Source organism: Zychaea mexicana (genome assembly GCF_025766255.1).
Source record: "Zychaea mexicana strain RSA 1403 chromosome Unknown BDB00scaffold_215, whole genome shotgun sequence".
NCBI classification, from domain to species: domain Eukaryota; kingdom Fungi; phylum Mucoromycota; class Mucoromycetes; order Mucorales; family Lichtheimiaceae; genus Zychaea; species Zychaea mexicana.
In genome coordinates, this window is record NW_026516878.1 from 1 (window position 1) to 21486 (window position 21486).

General features: G+C 42.6%; 6 protein-coding genes across 6 annotated transcripts; 5 read left to right on the plus strand and 1 right to left on the minus strand.

The window, feature by feature from the left end:
* Positions 1-214: 214 nt before the first annotated feature.
* Positions 215-1490, plus strand: BDB00DRAFT_934405 (uncharacterized protein). Its single transcript, XM_053129151.1, has 2 exons — positions 215-883; positions 994-1490. The coding sequence occupies exons 1-2, from the start codon at positions 230-232 to the stop codon at positions 1129-1131; spliced, it is 792 nt and encodes a 263-aa protein (XP_052972436.1). The 5' UTR covers positions 215-229; the 3' UTR covers positions 1132-1490.
* Positions 1491-3618: 2128 nt separating this feature from the next.
* Positions 3619-3864, plus strand: BDB00DRAFT_862638 (uncharacterized protein). The gene has a single exon (XM_053126086.1). It carries the CDS (start codon positions 3691-3693, stop codon positions 3856-3858), a length of 168 nt encoding a protein of 55 aa, XP_052972437.1. The 5' UTR covers positions 3619-3690; the 3' UTR covers positions 3859-3864.
* A 494-nt stretch (positions 3865-4358) lies between these two features.
* BDB00DRAFT_880104 (sterol-sensing domain of SREBP cleavage-activation-domain-containing protein) lies at positions 4359-8524 on the plus strand (the record flags this gene model as incomplete). The annotated part of the gene is made up of 5 exons (XM_053127952.1): positions 4359-6107; positions 6165-6728; positions 6799-8028; positions 8101-8194; positions 8256-8524. The coding sequence occupies 5 exons, from the start codon at positions 4359-4361 to the stop codon at positions 8522-8524; spliced, it is 3906 nt and encodes a 1301-aa protein (XP_052972438.1).
* A 952-nt stretch (positions 8525-9476) lies between these two features.
* BDB00DRAFT_862641 (PRP38 family-domain-containing protein) lies at positions 9477-11047 on the plus strand. Its single transcript, XM_053126087.1, has 5 exons — positions 9477-9513; positions 9578-9703; positions 9800-9956; positions 10028-10143; positions 10225-11047. Exons 1-5 carry the CDS (start codon positions 9510-9512, stop codon positions 10716-10718), a joined length of 897 nt encoding a protein of 298 aa, XP_052972439.1. The 5' UTR covers positions 9477-9509; the 3' UTR covers positions 10719-11047.
* Positions 11048-11104: 57 nt separating this feature from the next.
* Positions 11105-11950, minus strand: BDB00DRAFT_880106 (50S ribosomal protein L13e; the record flags this gene model as incomplete). Its single annotated transcript, XM_053127953.1, has 3 exons — positions 11105-11113; positions 11207-11587; positions 11705-11950. 3 exons carry the CDS (start codon positions 11948-11950, stop codon positions 11105-11107), a joined length of 636 nt encoding a protein of 211 aa, XP_052972440.1.
* A 2397-nt stretch (positions 11951-14347) lies between these two features.
* On the plus strand, positions 14348-21469 carry BDB00DRAFT_251414 (uncharacterized protein). The gene is made up of 24 exons (XM_053116658.1): positions 14348-14473; positions 14538-14600; positions 14694-14822; positions 14911-15066; positions 15144-15413; positions 15490-15725; positions 15799-16374; positions 16449-16718; positions 16794-17148; positions 17221-17618; positions 17691-17901; positions 17969-18130; positions 18203-18254; positions 18321-18656; positions 18731-18831; positions 18913-19105; positions 19193-19330; positions 19405-19526; positions 19623-19763; positions 19829-20127; positions 20209-20389; positions 20464-20745; positions 20817-20941; positions 21025-21469. The coding sequence occupies exons 1-24, from the start codon at positions 14471-14473 to the stop codon at positions 21353-21355; spliced, it is 5130 nt and encodes a 1709-aa protein (XP_052972441.1). The 5' UTR covers positions 14348-14470; the 3' UTR covers positions 21356-21469.
* Positions 21470-21486: the final 17 nt, after the last annotated feature.

Consider the following 21486-nt stretch of genomic DNA (forward strand, 5'->3'; position numbering starts at 1 on the left):
TGACATGCACTTCAGTGCCTCTGTCACATTATAAAAATCAATCAAAGCTGTGCGTCTTCCCTCAATCTTCTCATCTCTCTTTCCTTCATCTTCCACTTTCAACCCTTGTTTTACTCTACTACTACCTCTTGATCTCAATACCCAAACAGTGCTTTGAGCAACACATTACGCACACTTGTACCCAATATCTCTTTGTCTATAACTTCTTGTAAAAATACCAGCACAAAAAATGTGGAAATATCTCCTTGGCAAGGTTTTCGTGACCACCGGCGGCAAGGCTCAGAACCAACAGCAAGCGACTAGTGATAGTGATACGACAACGATGGCGACAGCGGTCGAAACACGACCTAGTCAACCTAGTGGTCTGATGGGGCTGCTCGGCATCTTTGGCACCATGAAGCGACAAATTTTCGGTCCCTGCTATGATCCGTACCAGCGGGACCAGGTAGCACAAAAAAAACAAGAACAAGAAGACGCGCGTGACGAGCGACCAACCAAAGGATGTTGGTCTCTTACCTCATTGATCGTGAACAATATCTCCACCATGGCCTATGAGCTCTTTTGGAACACAACATCAGCACAACCGCCGGTAGCGGTAACAAGTTTCAACGAAAAACAGCAACAGCGACGTCGTCCACTCTTCCGTGGCCGGGATATTGACTTTACACATTTCAAGACATCGTCCGCTTGGGAAAACAGAATGCAAGAGGCCGAACGGTTGATTCGTGGTATTTGTTTGCAAAACCAACAACAGCAACGAGACAGTATAAACGATCCCTCAGCATGGGCTGTAAATGCAGCCCTAGCCTATCAACTTGCGCTCGAAGAAGACAATAACAAATGGGGCCTGGTGAACAAGGAGGATCTCGAAGTCTGCTTCTTGGTATGTATTTGACTTTTTTTTTTCAAGATATATCACATCTTCCAACGGCAAGTCTTCTCTCTCTCATACACAAACTGTGTTGTTTTGTTGCTTTTATAATAACATCAAAGGCACTCACGCCACCTCCGAAACCCAAACGCACTTACGTTACCATCCCAGAAGCATCTACACCACCAGGTGTACCTCACAATTACCAGCATCCACGCAATCATCCCCATCTTTTTCATGACGCAGTAGTACTATCATAGCAGTACTAAAGTAGGAAACCTTACCCTTTCTCTTCTCTTCTTTGTTATATCCCATCTTCTTTGCATATATTTTTACAGTAAAACTTTATTAATCAGTTCTCCACACGTCCACATCTGCACATACACACACCCACACATCCAGAAACGGCAGAAAATCTATCAATCAACCAAAAAAACAAAAAAAACTAACACTACTGTAGAATTGTACTTAGCTTTATTATTTTCTTTACATACAACATCAATCAGCAAGATCAACATACTTAGTATTCAGAATCTGTTATTTCATATCAGCTACATTTTTCTTAAGTTTAAAGCATATGATATTGTGTTGTAACGAGGAGAAAGCTGTGTGTGTGTGTGTGTGTAATGAGTGCACTATGTGCCACTCGTAGTAGTAAACGGATCGGCCTACTTGTCTCTGTTAGCTGAGTGTCTGTCTAGTAAGCAACAGGTCAACAGCTCGGTTGTGTTAGAAGGCAGTTGCAGTACATACCGAAAAACTCGAGTCCGAGGTGCTGTACTATCCTCGTATATCTCTTTGGATGCCGCATCTCTTGATTAAGGGCATTGTGACTTTAAAACGTCAGAGCTGTCAATCTTGCTTCAAGTCTACAGAATTTATTAATAAAGCTACGACGCGTTGTAGGTACGGCAGAGTGAATCGGACCAATGTCTTGTGCAGCTTGATGCTAGTTGCATATGCAGTTGTTTTTATATTATAGCAACGAGCTATGACTGTACGAACAGCTCTTGCATTGGGAAAAAAAAGTGTTGCTGTCAACAATGAAAGTATTACCCACCAGCTGCCTAAATTCCTGCAATGCCAATATCCTAAACATATGACCCACCGCAGTGGTTTATACAAGCACGTCGTGGATCAAAAACGACGACAGCGCAATCAGCAAACTCTCGCCACACGTCACCATCATAAACGTGGTAAGATGTATTTGCGACACGTCTGCGATCACGCATGATTCGATTGAGCTCTGAAGACGAACTTATTTAGGTTTGGAAGCTAGCGAAGTGAGGCAGGTGAATGTAGCTGTGGGTTTTCTTCCAGGAACAAATCAAATTCATCACACTGCACTTTCTTGTAAATCCTTTCTGTGTCCTTTGGCTTTCTTTTTTTTTTTATAAGCGAAGATTCATTTAATAAAAGAAGTATGGATTCGAAATGAAAGGATGAAGAAGAGGAGGAAGGAGGAAAAAATTGTGGCGGGTATGATATATACGGTTCAGCAATACTTAAAACCAAAAACAAATATGGTCTAGCCACACTACGCAATAATGTAACGATGACTTTATATTATACTGTGTACTCTTCGAGTCTTGTTCCCAGCAACCATTTCTTACAATCTTGCATTTATTTGCGCTTTGCAAGTCGTTGCTGGTTTTCTCCTTGTCATAAAACAAGATTTTGAGTTTAAGAATACAGATGGCGGCAGCTTTCGTGAAATTTTCCTCCTCAATGTATCGATATTATTGCATACTTTGTCTACTTTGTGAAGTGACATCATGTTGCTGCAAGGTACCCTCTTTCGTTTTGTACTCGGAAACCAAGGTTCGTGCACAGAGAAGGAATATAAAAATACGAATATCTGCAGTTGGTTATTTATATTGTGTATTCCGAGCTTACATCATGACTGTAAAGATAATTCTTGTACACCGTTGTCTTTTAACTCATGGCAAACAGCATAGGGTGATATAGAAAATCAAGGAGTTATAGATAAATCTTACTTCAAATAAAGAGATGTTCGCACTTATTGCTTTTGAAGAGGGTTGTGACATGCTGAAAGCTCTACTAGAATTCATGCAAAAGGAAGTGCTTACACACACACTGCTGTACACTCACAAACCGAGCAGAAACCACATCATCGCAAGGTTCGTTAACAAAGTTTGCCGCATGTGCATTAACCTCCTTATACGAAATCATGAACGCAGTTTGACGACGCTTCTTTTCTTTTCTAATATAGTTAGCCTCGGTCGAGAAAAACAAAAAACAGTGTTCTGGCCATTATATGCTTGAACTCGTTCGATACCCTCCGCTCTCGCCACCGATCGTCATGACGATTTATATATTTGATATTTAATAAGTTTAATGTTATTTATTCCTGTGCTCCCTCAGCCTAATATTTTCTGTAGTACACATATCATATGGACGGGTCAAAGACAACCCAGGTATCCGGAACTTTATATATTTTCGCTGTACAGTCGCGCAGGCAGTTCGCCATAAAGTAAAATAGCTTAATCATGGTGTACACTCGGAAGTTCAAGTTCGTAGCCGATACGTTACAGGGTTTCCAAAAAGTAATGTCGCACCTAGTAAAAATTAATGTCGCAGGCTGATAAAAATCAATGTCGCTTGGCAGCAAAATTAATGTCACATGTTTCAAATTGATGTCGCTCTGCTTAAAAATCAAATGTAAAATCTTGTCGCAAAACTATAAATATTATTGGAAGGAAGTTTTTTTCTTTTTCTTTTTTTCACAGCTTTACAATTAAAACTATACATCATCGAAACCGAGTACTACACACGTTATTGTAGAGCGTTTGAATTATATGAGGGAGGAGAGAGATGAGGACTCACATATGAGAGAAATGACTGAAAAACGTTCATATACTCGATATACTAAAAAGGCTCAAATACAACAAAGAGAGAGTAGGGAAAAAAGGCTGTGGAGAGATAATATGGTAATATGTAGTATATATAAGAGAAAAAATAAATAAAATGAGTTTATGATATAAAAATTTTAAGCTTTGTCAAAACAGCCTGTGTTTTATATGCATTGTCATACAACAAATTTGTTGTTTGGTCAAAGTGATGGCAAATAATTATAATATCTTAATGAAGCCAGACAAAGAAATAATATATCATGCTAATTCTCATACAGTACATAGTACCAGTATTGTACATGGCAAGAGATACTGACACATAACAATCGTTACTGCGCCAGCAACTATTGCCACCGCCCTCGGCCATCACTATCATATATGAATCTGGTGATGAGTGTGTGAATTTATGCCTTTGAGGAATCCTGACAAAGGAAAAATACCGGCCGTATATAACACCGGCAAACGTATACGACGCGCAAAGGAATCGATACGTCAGCCTCGGCACATTTCTTTATGGCTAAAAATGGTAAGCGCTCGTGAGCAGCATAAACGTCGCCTTTTCTTTTCCTCTCTCTCTTTTCCACAAACAACGTTTCAATTAGTACAGCGCTGCAATGACACCCCATTTTGCGCTTCCCATTCTTCTCGGGATTCTTTGGGCAGCGATTGCTGCTACTGCTATTGAAAGCGAGCCTACACCGATTCACAAAAATGGCTACTGTGTCATGCGCGGTCAATGTGGCGGTTTCTTCCCAGCTACTTGCGTATACAACAAACCAGCGGTGCAACCCGAAACGGATTCTTTTCGAAAACTCCTTGCTGACACTTGCGGTGCAGAGTATGCGACAGGTCCAGCTTGTTGCGACGAAACTCAACTTAACAAGTTGGTGAATCAAGTACAAATGGCAAAGCCAATTGTGGCGTCTTGTCCTGCATGCTGGAGCAATTTTTTGCAGTTCTGGTGCTCGTTCACCTGCTCACCCAACCAGTCAACGTTTGTCAACATAACGGCCACAGGCAAAGAGGACGAACAACCAAAGGTGGAACAGGCCGATTACTGGGTGGGCGATAATTTTGGAACACAGTTTTATGACAGTTGCAAAGATATCAAGTTTGGATCCAGTAACGGATATGCCATGGATTTTATCGGCGGTGGTGCAAAGGATTGGCACAGCATGGTGTCGTATATGGGCGAAAAGCGTCCCGGCCTGGGAAGTCCATTCCAGATCGATTTCCCACCTCTTGACTCGGGCGATGCATTGACGCGATACGATGACAACGGCAAATCTTGCAACGATTCCGACTCCGCTTACCGATGTGCATGTGTGGACTGCGAAGCGACTTGTCCTATGTTGGAGCCTGCTCCAGGAGAGATACCAGAATGCAGGGTGGGCCTGCTCAACTGCTGGACGTTCACCATGGTTACCACATATGGCTTGATTGTCGCTGTTGTGCTGCTGTTTGTGCTGACACGCCAACACCGCATTGGCGTATGGCTGCAAAATTGCATCGGATACAACTGGGATCGCGAAGAAAACCGCGGATTGTACGAGCCTTTGGCGCTTGCTGAAGATGAAGACGATGATGATGGAAGTGAGCTGGAGAACCTACTGGATCCGGACCATGTACCTCGACAGTACTGGCTCAATTCACGGCTTCAAGGATGGTTTTATCGCCAAGGTCTCTTTTGTGCACGTCATCCATGGCTGGTTATTGTCCTTGGCCTGGTCCTGGTGACTCTTTCTTCCGCCGGCTGGACGAAATTCTCTGTTGAAAGAGATCCTGTTCACTTATGGGTATCACCATCCTCGCGCGCCCTTGCTGAAAAGCATCACTTTGATACCAACTTTTCTCCATTCTATCGTATAACACAACTCTTCATCGTTAACGAGGAGCCAGAACCCATTGCATCGGCTGATCACTTGAAGAACTTATTTAAACTCGAGAACGAGATCCGACATATGCGATCTGATGAGCACGGCTATAGCCTTCAGGATGTGTGTCTCCATCCCAACGGTGAGGCATGTATTGTCCAGTCTGTCACAGGTTACTGGCAAGGTGATATTGGAGAATTTGATCCTGAACGCTGGGATGATGATCTTCTCTACTGCGCCGAGCAGCCATCCGCCTGTCTACCGGATTTCCAACAGCCATTGAAACCAACTGCTATCCTTGGAGGTTACGAGAATGACGACTATCTTAGTGCGCGAGCGTTTGTCGTTACGTTTGTCATCGCCAACTCCCTGGACCCTGCTGTCGTATCAAAAACCGAAGAGTGGGAAAAATCGCTGCTTCGCAATATCTTATCCAAAGTCAATGACAGACCTGAATGGAACGGCGTGCGCATTACGTACTCTACTGAGGTAACATACCTTATATTTTCCTACAATACTATAAAGGAAACTAATCCGGAATAATAGAGCTCGCTGGAAACGGAACTCAACAAATCATCCAATACTGATGCACTTACCGTGATTATCAGCTACCTCGTCATGTTCGTCTATGCATCAATAGCACTTGGCCGTTTCCGCTCGTTAAATATACGTCGGTTGATGATTGATTCCAAATTTGGACTGGGTGTCTGTGGTATACTTATCGTCATCTTTTCTGTTTCGACTGCTGTTGGGCTCTTTTCTTTGACGGGCAAAAAGACGACCTTAATCATCGCCGAAGTCATACCGTTTCTGGTTCTTGCTGTCGGCGTAGACAATATATTTATTCTGTGTCACGAGTATGCACGTCGAGAAGATTTGGGCGAGGACGAATCGGTCGAGGAGCGCGTTGCCAGAACCCTGGGCAAGATGGGCCCCAGCATCTTGCTTAGCTCGCTTAGTGAGACTATCGCCTTTGGTCTTGGTACACTAGTGACGATGCCAGCCGTCAGCAGCTTCGCAATCGTCGCATCTATTGCAATTTTCGTTGACTTTACTCTCCAAGTTACGTGCTTCGTCTCATGCATGGCGCTGGATGCTCGGCGAGCAGATGTAATAGTTCTTTTCTTTTTGCATAATGCTGTTTTTCCCATGCAAACGTCACTAATAAGCAACCCTGTAGTCGAATCAATTGGATTGCGTACCATGTGTTCGAATCCGTGCTCCAGAGCCACTAGAAAAGGAAGGATGGCTTCAGATGCTTTGCCGAGTGTACTATGTGCCGTTCCTGTTGAAGCGTCAAATGCGATACGTGATTTGCCTGCTTTTCCTCGGTCTCTTTATGCTGGGCTTGGCATTGGTGCCCGAGCTCCCTTTGGGCCTGGACCAGCGTATAGCTCTGCCATCCGACTCGTATCTCGTCCCCTACTTCAACGACCTGGACGTTTATCTAGATATTGGACCTCCAGTATACTTTGTGGTACGCAACGCCAATATGACGGACCGAGACACACAAAAAAAAATATGCGGACGATTCGCCGCCTGTGATCCTGTATCCATGGGCACAATCCTTGAGCAAGAGCGCAAACGATCCGAAGTTTCATACATCGGAGAGCCAACGAGTGTCTGGGTCGACGACTTTCTGCAGTGGTTGGATCCGTCTGTTGGTTGCTGCCATCGGAAGGAGCAACAAAGCTTCCACTTTAGTACGCTGGAGCGGGAATACCGACGTGGATTAGAACTCTGCAATCCTGACTATGATAAAAAGTGTGTTGAGTGCTTGCCGGATTGGGACACGAATATGGAAGCGCTGCCTGAAGGTGGAGAGTTTCTGGACTTTTTTGACATGTGGATAAACATGCCACCAGATGAGGAGTGTCCTTTGGGAGGAAAGGCGGCTTATGGCGACGCCATCGTTGTAGACCGGAAACACAAGACTACCGAAACGTCGCATTTCCGAACGTTCCACACACCACTGCGAACGCAAGAAGATTTCATCGCAGCCCAAGCATCTGCAAGGCGTATTTCAGACGGCCTCAGTGAAAGCCTGGGCATCGACGTCTATCCTTATTCGCTTTTCTATGTCTTTTTTGAACAATACTCATATATTACGATGATGGCGCTCGAACTACTCGGCTTGGCTATTTTGGCTATATTTATTATCACTAGTACGCTCCTTGGCAGTATCCGATCCGGTCTCATTGTGATGGCTGTGGTTATCATGATTGTGATTGATGTGATGGGTGTAATGGCCATATGGAACGTCAGCTTAAACGCAGTCAGTCTGGTGAATCTCGTTATCTGTGTCGGTATCAGTGTCGAGTTCTGTTGCCATATTGCCAGAGGCTTCACAGTTGCCAGTGGCAGCCGTGAAGAGCGAGCGGGTAAAGCCATGGTAGATGTAGGAAGCTCGGTACGTATTGTCCAAGATATATATCCGGTTATGGGTGTCTGATGGCAGTGTACTAATGTGTGATGTGAACAGGTATTCTGTGGTATCACTTTGACGAAATTTGCAGGAATTATTGTCCTCGCTTTTACACGTTCCAAGATTTTTGAAATTTATTATTTCCGCATGTGTAAGTAGCAGTTCCATTAACAGTTTCTACAGTAATTCTGAGACTCATATGATTTTGATAGACCTGAGTATTGTTGTTCTTGGCGCGCTTCATGGCCTTGTCCTCTTGCCTGTATTACTCAGTCGATTTGGTGGTGAAGAAATGTCGATGCTTGACGATGGTACTGGATTTGGATGGGAACGTAATAATCGCGGCTTATTAATTGACGACTCGGGGAGCTATGACCAAGTCTTTATTACGGATATGCCTCAAGAGGATCAGGGCAGGGGTCGAAAGGCAAAAAACCGAAGAAGACGGTCGTCGCAGGATAGCCATTCAAGCAACGAGTAAATCCAACCCTTGCGCAGTAAAATTGAGTTCTTTTCCTATTTTATTATGGCTCACTCCAGTACGGCCTTTTTTGAATGTTAAAAATATCATGGTGTATCCTCCCCAATTATATACACAATTCCTATACGTACAATACATATATACCAAAGTGTGCTTTCTAACCCCAACTAGTGCTATTGAATTAAATATAATATACATGACCACTATCATCCCATCTTTATGCTGTGGAACACCAACGAGCAGTTTCCGTTAGTGATCATCGGTGGTGCAGCCATGGGTATATTGCCTGACATGGTCTCGAACGTTGACTGTGCTACCTGCCGACGTGGCCGCTGCCAGTATCATAAAGATTATGCTGCAAACAGCAGGCAATGCCCTGGACGGGTTTACTCGACACTATGGCATTTTTCACCTAGTCAATCCAAACCGAATCGACTGAACGGAGGTTATAGATATGCTAAAGATGTGCGACGTAGAGTTTACAACAGTGATACAATTTTTCGAAAATAACTGGAAAGAAGGAAACGAGTTCCCAGTCTGGGAAACAGAGAAGACAGTTCAAGTAAAACCAACGCTTGCAAATGCGTCGCCTCTCGATTATATATCATTGAACAAATATCTTTTACGATAGGCTTTTATAATCATGATCAGTAAAAGCTATGAAGCTCAGTTTGAGTAACACAATAAAGGCACCATGAATAATATGCTCTGTCTTGTAAAGTAGCCCAGAAGCTCGCAATGTGGTTTTTTCTCCCTTTTGTATGCATGTTTAGGGTACCCGTATACTATACTGTGCTGCTATGTCACTTTACAAGAATGCAGCTCTAACAACTGTAATAGTAAAACTAGGCGTTCATTATCTAAGAGTAACAAGCGGTTAATAACCCACATCTTCCCTTTGATGCAACTCGAGCTGACTTGAATTTCTGTGGTAAGCTCGCGCCCTCTCGCGTCTGTACACCTTCTTTTACCACCACTTCACATTATGGGTATGTAATAGATTTGCCAACGATCGCGAGCAAAAGTTTACTAAACATGACCCTTTGATCTTAGCAAATCGTACTGTGTCTGATGCGAGAGCTGTCCACGGTGTGGATCCGCAGCGGCTTGTTGAAAAGATTATTCGCGAGCGCATCTATGATTCAATGTACTGGAAAGAGCATTGTTTCGGACTGACAGGCATGTTATTTCTAATTCTCTGTATATATTAAACTCACTGTCCTTGTTGTAGCAATTCGTATACTTACTCGCCTAACTGTCGATGATTTCAAATAGCCGCAACACTCATGGACAAGGCTGTCGATTTGACTTATATTGGTGGACAATATGCCGGCCAACACCCAACAGAATTTCTTTGCTTAACACTCAAAATGCTACAGCTTCAGCCTGAGAAAGACATTGTCAACGAGCTTATAAAGCAAGAAGATTTTAAGCAAGTTTTCCATTGTGCAATACATTTTTGTGAAGTACTTCTTTTATGATTAACATGAATGAAATTTTTAGATACCTAAGGGCACTAGGTGCGTTTTACTTGCGTTTGGTCGGTCGATCAAAAGAAATATATCTATCGTTGGAGCCGCTATTAAACGATCCACGAAAGCTACGTATACGGGAAGGAGGTATGGCATATCTTTCTGGTGTATATATTTTGGTGAAACTGGATAGAAAATTTAGACATCATCCTTTTTTTGTGAATGTAGATGGTTTCAGCTTAACGTACATGGACGAATTTATTGATCAGCTACTACATGAAGACCGTGTGTGCGATGTCATTTTACCTCGATTGGTTAGTCGATATGCATTAGAAGAAAACGACGAGCTCGAGCCTCGTGTAAGCGGGTTAGAAGGTGACCTGGAGAGTGACATGGAAGAAACGGAAGTGGAAACAAGAGATCGCAGCTCTAGTCGCAGTCGCAGTCGCAGCAGCAGTCGCAGCAGCAGAAGTCGAAGCCGGAGTCGCGTTCGTGACGGTGACGGTGATCGTGGTCGTAGTCGTGCCCGGGACCGTCGCTACCGTAGCCGCAGCCGAAGTTCAAGCAGAGGAAGAAGCTCAAGATACCGTAGTAGAAGCAGAAGTGAAAGCAGAAGCTCGTCGGAAAGACGCTCACGCCATGGTCATCGCCGACGACACCGGAGCAGAAGTTATAGCCGTAGCCGTAGCCGTAGCCGTAGTAACGAAAGACGCAGGAGATAAAAAGAAGTTTCTTGATATGATTGCTACTGGTTTTATTTCTAAGTTATGCGTTTTCGGATATGACGCCATAATACCTTGGAAAGAAAAATGATTGTCACGCGTTTTTACTTGATCTCGCGTAAGTTATTTTATATCTTCCTTCGGTCTTATATCAAAATGACAATGGCGCATACTTGCCCTGACATCTCGTGTACCACGCGTGGTTAAAACACTTTACAAGCACATGCCATCAACTTCCAATTACAAAACACTTCATTATAGCATAACCCCCAACCTCTTCAGCAACCAAAAAGCTCCAAAAACATAGCACAGGAGGAATAAATTCAACAATGGCAACCGCATCAGTTTTATTGATGTACAATGGTTTTGATATGATGACCGACAATTTATTTCTTCTATAAACCGCAACAAAAGCGTATCCAGATTAGTATATTTGATATCATCACTTCCACACATACAAACACACATAAGAGTTCAAATTCACATACCTTGTTAGCCTCTTCCTCAGCCTTGTCACGGGCACGCTTCTCACGGGCACCGAGGGTACGAGCCTCAGAGCGAGCATAACGAAGCTTCTTGAAAGCGTTGACAGACTTCTCATCAGCAGTGATAGCACGGGCCTCGGGAGCAGCAGCGATCTGCTGGATGGGGAGGATACCTCCACGGAGCTGAACAGCGGAAGCAACCTCAGCAGCCTCAGAGTCACCCTGCTTGGGCTTGCCAGCCTTGCGAGGGAAGACAATGAGCTTAGCCTTGTAGGCCTTCAAGCGCTGGACGTTCAATTCCAACGACTCCTGCGAGTGGTTGCGGCGACGGTGGTCGACAGCAATACCAATGGTGCGGGCAACCTTCTTGTTGATACCGGCTTCCTAAAAAGTTCCACAGAATACACAGATCAGATCAGGAACATTCTCTGTCATCACACAGCCTCTTTTTTTTTATCAAATATCCACTGTATACTCTCTTGCGCTTGGTTGAAAGCATACCTTGATTTCTTCCAAGGTGAAACCACGGCCAGCACGCAACTTCATGTTGTAGCGCTGGGTAGGGCAACGGACGGCGGGACGCAAGAGACCATCAACGGGTCTGGGGGCAATGCGAGCAGCCTTCTGGACGCGTGCGACTCTTCTAGATTTCTTGCGGCCGGGTTGATCGAACCAGGTCTTAACGCGACGCTGCCAGTCCTTACGGAAGTGCTGGTTGGGCAACTGGTTGTTGTGCTTCAAAACCATTGTCTGTTGATGAGTTCAGGGTGAGGTAAGAGATGCCGGGTAAATTGGAAAATTAAAAAATTGTCGCATTTGTTGAATCGAAGTGAAAGGTTGCGATGGAGTTATATAGAGAAAATAAAAAATAAGCATAATCCGATCAGTAAATATTATCATCCATCAACCTTCTATTCCATCAATCCATATCCATGCATGTTGCGATGGATGGATTGGTTGTATGCTAGGTTTACTATCGTGGGTGTGTGGACATATACGTACTACTAATGGACCAGTGAGAAAGGAGGTTCATCGTAAAGTGGATGCTTCAGGTTTTCAAGCTCTCTCCGGTCGAAAGTAACTCCGTATTTTTTTTGACCAATTAATCTTGGGATGGTTTAGAAAGGCGCTGGCTTTGTTCTGACAAACTGTAATTTCAACCCATCACTGCTGCTACGCAAAAGTATTTCAGCATACACATATGGTGCCTTATAACAACCATCAAGTGCTCATATGAATGGACAGGTTTAAAGAAACGACCAACATACCTGAAAACAGAATAGCTGCTGAGCATTTTTACAACTTTTGTTTCTATGATCTACCTTCATGTTTTTAACTCTCACTCAGCAAGTCGACGAGCAGCTTCAGACTGGATCCCCGCTTTTTGCACTTTTGAGAATTGACTACTCTACACTTCCGCAACACTTTGTTCAGATATGCCTCGGAGGTGTATATTAAATTGCTCAATACCATCCTATCGAAGTGTACCTGCTAGTTAGTATTTACAGTGGAGAAGTGGTCTACTGTATTACCAAGCTCATAATTAATGGATTCTGTTTCGTGAATATCGTGTATCATTGACCTTTCCACATCTTGTTGCAATATTCTGATATAACAGCTGTTTACTACTACTATGATACTTTTATTATCCTAGGAGGAAATAATATATATATATATACTACTTCTCACTCCCGATCTTTGCAAAACCTCGTTTTCCGAATCCTTTTGAAATAGTTCCAATTCCAAAGAGTCGGGAACCACTACGATTATACATGGGATAAAATCAATGGCAAATATCAATATGAGAAATCTAAGCAGAAAAGAAACTTGCCTGTTCCTTGTGTTAGCATCGAGTTTGCTTGAGCATTTTTTGTTGTTACAAAGATTGGCATAATCTCGGCGCCAGGGAAAAAATCTTATATAGCCGACAAACCGACTTGACTCAGCTCTTCCATGGGATATACCCCTTCCGGAAACGAGCTGTATGGCATATCTGAAGGTGTGAGCCCTTAATGCCATGGCTACAGTGAGTTGTCAACGATTTACTTCATTTCCTTGCCCAGCTTGAAACAACCGGACTATAGTCGATGACTGTAAACGACCTCATAATGAGCGGGGAAACAAGAGATATGAGTGCCTTGCACATCCAGTGGTATCTACAAGCAGCTCATCGTCGACGTATTCTACAGTAGTTTACGCATACAGCCTTTTATTTTTACTAATATGCTTCTCTCAGTCTGTAACTTGCAACGATTACATCATAGGCACATGTATGTTATCGAGGCTCTATGTCGGCAACATTATACTTGACCAATGTTAGATGCTGCATAAATTGGGAATCCTCTTCTTGGTACTCAAATTGGATATATTATGATGGGTTAATATGCTTCTTGTATCTCTTTTTCAATATCATTATAACTATGTGGAGATTCTTTCTGACAAGTTTAGCTTAGCTACTTACAAAGCTGCGCGTATCTACATCAGAAATTAATGTGTGTGGTTTGCGCCCGTCGCTACTGATGCAATGAAGTAGTAATATCGCTGCTGGTTCAAGAGATCTCTCACTATGACGTCATGCCTTATAATACATGCCTAAGCAATATCTTAGACTACTCTTCGAACAAATAAAAAACGGAATAAAGCACAGACGAAATCATAAGTACTTCAATGTAGAGATAACAGCAGTAGCTTCAAGTACAGTAGTAGTGGAAGAGATTCTCCAAACCTCGCCGTGATATTAGCCCTGGAGCAATAATAACAAGCAAGATTCGTATGTAAGGTGATATATCTTAAAGACCTTTACATGTCGAACTCACATAAAAAGTAAGATGCAGCAGCCGAAGGTATTATAAGAAGAGCATCACAATGACTTGGATTATATCCCGCGAATACGCTTTTATTGTATAAACGTTATGAAGCAATCAGATCAATTACTCATGTGATAAACAATCTAAACCATCGAATGTCAGTTTGTCAGTGGTTATTTTGCCTATCAGCCATCGTTGATTTAAGCAAGATAATAGCTTATAGTAGCGCTACCGTTATGATATACCATGTCTTTTTTCAAAACCATCGTCACGCAAACAAAAAAAATATTAATTATTTTAAGTACGGTATAGATGTCACCTCCCCTTCCCCGCCAAAAAATTATGCAGACCAGACTTAAGGTTTGAAAAAAATTGGATATCTATAGCGCTCAGCCTTTCCGCCGTACTGTTTTACCTTCGATACGAGATTGTTTCTGTACCCTACAATTAATTGCCCAGCATGGTACCGCCTCATCACTACTGATTCACCGCACTCACCGTTATGATACTAATACTTGCTCGCGTAGAACCATTGGGCCACCCTTAATAAAGGTGTTGTCGTACCGGAAACCGATCCGTCAGAAATTCAGGTACTTACTTCGAAAAGTGCAAGTTCTGTGATTACGTGCATATATGCTAATGACTTATTTTGCCTTTTCTTACGTACGCATGCATACAACTAGATCGAACAGTTCTTAAAACTGTATCAGCAAGCACTACAGTACCATCAGAATGGCCGATTAGACGAAGCAAAAGAGATTTATGAACGAATCATTAACGATGATCTCGTTGAAAGCGGTCCTGAAACTACTGTACGCAACTGTATACGCTCGTGTCTATAAATCGCTCGCCATAATCGATCAACACGTTAAAAGAAAACACTAACCTGCATTTCTTTAGGATCCGAATGAGAACTTAACCATGACCAATTCGTCGTTAGTAATGCTTCGCTTTCTCGTATATAAGAACTATGCAGTATTATTAAAGCACGAGTTTGACGCGGCCGATGCTAAAGATATCGACAAGGGCAAAGAGGCGATAAAGTATTATCTGATGGTAAAGAGACAAAGGGCGATTCTTATATTGAAAGAGGTTGTTATTCTCTGGATTTGTTTCTAAATGCATACCATCAGGCACTAGATATCGACGAGTCCGAGCAAACATTATGGTACCGCGTTGGACAGCTCGCATATGCAACGGGAAACACACGACTCGCGCGTCTCGCTTTTGAGCACGGCCTTTATATTATCGCGATACGTGAAAAGTACCCAGATCAATTTGACGAAGACGATTTCAACGAAAACACGGGATCGATCTTAGATTTTTGGGAAGAACTAAAACAAATCCTCTCGTCTGGTCGCATGTCTCCTATACAATGGCGATGTCTTGAAGGATTGTGCGAAGTAAGAAAAATAAGGTAACCTTTTAATTCAAAAATAGAGCACCTAACCAATTCATTTCTGTTGTGCTCGGTTTTAGGTTCTTGTTGACGTTGGTGATTATCAACTCTGCCGATGTTACATGAATTTGGCTTCGCCGTATTATCCTGGCTGGCCGTTGCTACCAAAGTTGGAGGAAAAAATGGATATCTCTTCAATTGAAAATAACGAGGAGCCTGCAGAACCCATTCACATCAAGCTCACAAAAGTCCGTTGGGTATCGTTGCTAAAAACGTTATTGCAGAGATATGATGAACTTATCAAGACCAATGATGAGTATGTGTACCTGGCATTTCTTGTACGCACGACATACAAAGTAATTAGACTAACTCCGTGCTTATATCATCAGCCAAAATCCATTATTCAACGATGTACCGATCATCAATCGCAATATCTATATCGATGTCACTGCTCGAGAAATTGGCCAGCTGGATGAAAGTCGACGGGATGTAGTATATGTGGACGCCGATACTCAAATGGAAGAACTACCAGCCCACAACAAAACAACCGTAACTACCAGCAAACAGAACACTGCACCAAAATCCGCAGATGAAGACATAGAAGGGGACGTATCAATGACCGACGCCGATAGAACACCAGAGGATGCACAACAATCATCATCAGCAACACCGACAGCAGAAAAGGAGATGCAAGAATTTGGACACAGGAAAGACGCAGTGTCAAAAACTGTGATTTATCTGAGTCAGGATGATGATGATAATGGAAACGACAATGGCGATGATAATCCGTCATCCGCTACTAGTACGGGTGTTCCACAAAATACAAGCATGAAAGACGACGATAATACACAGCTCAAAGACCAAGGCGAATCAGCCACTCCTTCTCTTAAGCGAAAACGGTCGAATCTGAGCGATGAGGATGAAGAGGCGGAATCAGAATCCGAAGATAAAAGGACCACGCTGAGGTGCTTACAAGATTAACCTGGATATAGTTTTTATTACATGGAAACTAAAAGCATTTTCATTACTATATCTACAGAGCCTCCAAAAGGCAAAAAGAAAAAATCGAGAACGAGGAGACATCACGCCGCAAAATGCTTAGCGAAGAAGACGAGCATTCAGAATCACTACAAGAAGTATTCGATAAGCTGGCCAATATATCTGAAATCAAGCGCCATCAACCTTGGTTTGTCCCCGTTGATTTAGAGCTGGATGAGTCGGCAATGTCCCTGTACTGGAAATGGTTTGACATGAAAATATCCGAACTAAGCAAACGTTATGCCTGGGACTACGATAATGCTCGCACTGGGTATGAACACGCTTTAAAAGTGGATATCCAATATAAAATGTACATGCACGCTAACCAGTACATCAAATATCACAGAAATGGCATGGACCTCACACTTCCATTAGCGACATCATCTGAAAGCAAGCGCGGTCCTCAGTATGCCATATTCGCAACCACAGAAAGTGCTAACAGGAGTATCCAGCGGTCCTCAGAAGAAGCGGCAGTCGTGGGACTGATAAACACGTTAAACACTGGGAACTCAGGTGTTCTGGACAGTTTGCTCCAAGCTGCTCTAAGTCTATTGGAACAAGATATCCAGTATGACATTGATCCCAAAATCGCAGACCTTTTGGTGGATGTTATTGTTTTACTTGGTCAAGATTTCATGGAGCAGTATCTTTTCAACGAAAGTGATATTGTAAATCGCACGCAGAAAGAACCAGTTGTTAAGGTACATACAATGTTCAAATTATATGCATATACAATTATAGAAATATTGATGGAGATTTATGGATTATGTTAGTTAACACTTCGAATTTGTGAGCGTATGGTTGACAAGCTGATTCATATGATATTGGCTACTTTGGAAAATCAATTATCGCCTAGAAAAAAATCAAGCGCTGTCAAACAAGCCGAAAAAGTTGCGATTCAACACCTTACCGAAGTGTGTGAGACCTGGATTAAAATGTTGGAACGAGCCATGATGCGGGAATTGGCTAGTATCTTTATATCAAGCCCTCAATTACAATACCAGGATAACAAGCTGCCTAATGTGAACGAAGTCATGGTTCGATATCGGTACATCCAGGGCAAGATGGCGCAATGTAGAGACGATGTGGAAAAGGCATTCGATTGGTATAAGTGCTGCGAAGAGCTGCTGAAAACGAAACTGCCGCAGAATACGACATTTAATCTAAAGTGGTACGCATATTAGCAGAAAGGGAGAAGAAATGAAGAAATGATACGAAGAGCTGTTAGTTAATGGTATTTTAGTCGCTACGACGGAGTGTTGAGCTTAGGTACGATCAGGAAGAAGCTGGAATCTCTAGAGTTAGGCAAAGATATGCTCTCGGCAAAGGCCAGATATGAGAAGAAGGAATACAATGCTATCATTACGCAACTGTCAGCTGCCGTAGAAAAGAAGTTGGAAGGCTCACAGAATCGATCGCATGAGCTGGGTGAAATGCTGGCTTTACTCGCAAAAGTTAGTATCAATGAGGGTGACATTGTAACATCTCTAATGCTGACCTTGGTTCTTCTCGTTGACGTAGTCATATACAAAAGTTGGAGAATTTGCAAAAGCATGGAGATGCCACATCCGTATTTTATATTATCTTGTCTACGACCTGATCCAATATGGTGTTTCGCAAGCCAAGGATGGTCAGTTTGCTTCAAAGGACTCTGATACTGTGTTTTTCAAGCATTTGAAAAAGGTGAGCATTAGCTGTTACATGATTGAATGCTGTTATTTGGCATAAACACTGATTTACTGGCTCTTTTGCTAGATCGATATGTGCTTGCAAGAAATCGTGAACTTATCGCTAGACAAGTCGCTGGGTAAGAATAAAAGAGATGCATTGTGGTACGATAATTATAATCAACACATTCCCGAAATGTAAACAGATTGTCTCGAGGCCGTCGATACAAGCACTTTGGATGCTGTGTTGGTCGTTCTACAAATGACCGTACAATATGTTTTCCGGCATGCAGATTTTATACCCCTCGTCAACAATTTCACGACCCCAACCTCTGAAAACCACTCGCCTTCTAACACCACTCGCTCTGCACGATTCAACTCTATTGTCATAAACACATGGGTGCTGGCATCCACTATTATACAAAGCTGCATTCCAGACGACGGCAATGCTTCAAACCTTGAAGTCAAACATACTTTAACGGACACTTTGATGACTCTTCACGACGAACTGGGGGAACGTCAAATCTGCGGTGTAGCCAAAGGTAAAAATGACAAAGAAGAGTACATTCTATTCGATGCATTTTCTGGCAAGAGGTATACTCATTTTGAAAAATAGGCGCATTTTTAAAACATCTGCTAAAATTGCCATCAAACGATACAAAATACAAAATGGGCATATATCAATGCTACCACTGCCTCTATGGTGTTGCTCTCGCTGTACGTATCACTGTAACCAGACTAACTGCTACGATTGTTCAAATCCACTGCTTATAAATATGTCTCTAATATCATCTACAGGGCGAATCAGATATAATCGAGGAGCACAATGTGGCACATGAAGCACTCTCACAAAAGGCAGCTGAGCCCCTCTTTGCAATTGTCGCCGACTCTGTTGTTGAAAGACTTGGTCGCGGTGCACAACTGAAAAGTGATTCAAAAAATGTAGTCGACATGGTATCTGATCTGTTTGAATCATTGCCTACAGACGACAGTAAGCTTGCTTTCTTTCTTTTTGCTTTCCAGTGGCTGAAAAGAAAGAGGTAAATTTGTGATAGCTGCTGCTAATCTACAAATATAGATAATGTCCGGTTGAACAAGAAGGTGATTGAAAGCTATCTCTCACAAGACGTGAAGATTGGACCGTCGGTTGACGATACGTTGCGACACTCGCCTTTGTCTGCAGTACCGATCGACCCAAAGCGCTCAAAAATCTCTCGTAAGTGCTAACCAGCTTTTGAAATTCAGACTACACGTTTGCCTGAAGATTAATTTATTTTCGCTTTGTGATAGCCGTGTACTTTAAAATTTTCTGGATTGGTGGCCGGACGATACGCTTACAGATCAAAAATCGCTCCAAGTTTAACGCCGAAAAGACAGCGGAAGACCTGGAAAATGCAATTGAACTGTTCACAGTAAGTGCGAACACCGAAATCATTTTGTGCACTTTTCTATCGAACTTTTTTAAGATAATCAAACTATTAATACTAATCAAATTTGACGCTCGATAGAACCATATTATCCTAGATCCACACGATGTGAGCGGCTGGGCTGAACTGGGCCACTGCTATGCAGGTTTGGCTGATGAGGAATTGATCTGGAGTGCCATAAACGTCAAAACACACCGTGATCTAATTGCTACGTATCAAAAGGTGAGTTGTCACACTGAAATTATGTCCAATTTACATCGATGACTCAAATCATATTCGATAAATAGAAAGCATTCCATGCATTCCGCAGAGCGCTTCATCTAATTGCTTCCAACGGCTCGAGCCAAGAATTAAATAGCGCTTCGATGTTTGATTTGTATAGCAGGTTTGGCTTCTTGTTGTACGGAATGGTGTGCCCACCGATGAAGGGTGCTTCATTGGAAACGAAAGTGACACGACGCATAATGACGGCCGATAAACAATTTGTTAACGTTTCACAAAGTCCGTCGGATCCAAAAAATGCATATAAGATGGCTCTCAAAATGTTCCACCATGCACTTCGGTTCAAGTCCTCTGAAAAGTGGAGGTGGGTATTTCTATGTCTATCTATTGTTGAATCCAAAAAGAAAATAGTCGATGGCTGACATAATTACTTCTGACACATTAGATGCTATCAGATGATCGGAAGCTGTTGCAAAAAGCTTGGCAGGCCAGCTAAGGAGGTGCTGCAATGGTTTCTAGAAGCCGTGGTAAAATTACCCCCGCAAACTGGAAGCGATAGGATTTTTGAGCCAGTATACAAGCTTTACTCTGCATTAGCCAAATATCTTTACAGAAGAGAGGTTCAGGTAAAATGTTTGTCACCTGGATGTGCTAAGCCAGCTAATCTACTGTGTTTATTAACATAATCTCTGTTTCTTAGCCAAACGATGTTGGGATCTACCTTGAAACACAGATCGCCGAAAAGACAGCAACACAAGAGGATAACAACACGGATCAGGGGCAGCAACATCAGTCGGGTGAAAGCAGTGCAATGGCAGTAACTGAAGGCGATAGAAGGATCGTACCTACTCTTAGCAATCCACCTATTGGTGCTACTTCGACACAGCAGACACAAAAGGATCCGTATGACATCATTCTCAGTAAGCTTGCCGCTATACGCCGAGTCGACAAACATAAATGGCATCATCGACCGATATACCGGGTAATACTTGTGTTTCCTTTATGCATCGTTGCTGCAATGCATGTCTTACCATGTCATCAACGCTTTTGTAGAGTGCTTGGATTCTTTATCATGTTTACAATCAAACAGAGAATGCGAAAAATGAGATACTTGAACTTTTCTCGCTTCGATCCAACTCCAAATCATTCACTAGCATGTGGAAAACCAACTACGAAAGGTGAGTACCTATTTACTATGCATAGACAGTACTTTTTATATATGTTTTTGAAACTGATGAATGGACTACGACCGTAATGTTAGACCTGGAAAATTCTTCGAGTATGTTCATCAATGCACGATGCTGCTTATTGAACTTGCAAAGGAGACCAGGGATATTGAGCGACTCAAACTGCTAAAGGAAAAGCTGCACAAGGCATCCTCGACAGTGCTGCTGTATACCGAAGAACTCATTTCTGCTGTCGATGATGCCCTCAAGGAAGCCACCGCAGATCCGGTTGCCTCGCAACAACAACCCATTGAGCGTCATCGGCATGACGATGACGATATGAATAGAGGAGAAGCCAAACAAAGCAACAATAGCAACGACGGCACAACCAGTGGCGACCATTACCACGATGTGATTATCCTGTAGATAGCTTAGCTTGTACATACGTATATAATATAAAATCCAATTGCATACATGCATGGAACCATGTGGAAATTGGATACATGTACTGCACAAAGGTCCGGGAAAATTATAAAGTACAAAGGTCCGATGCAAGA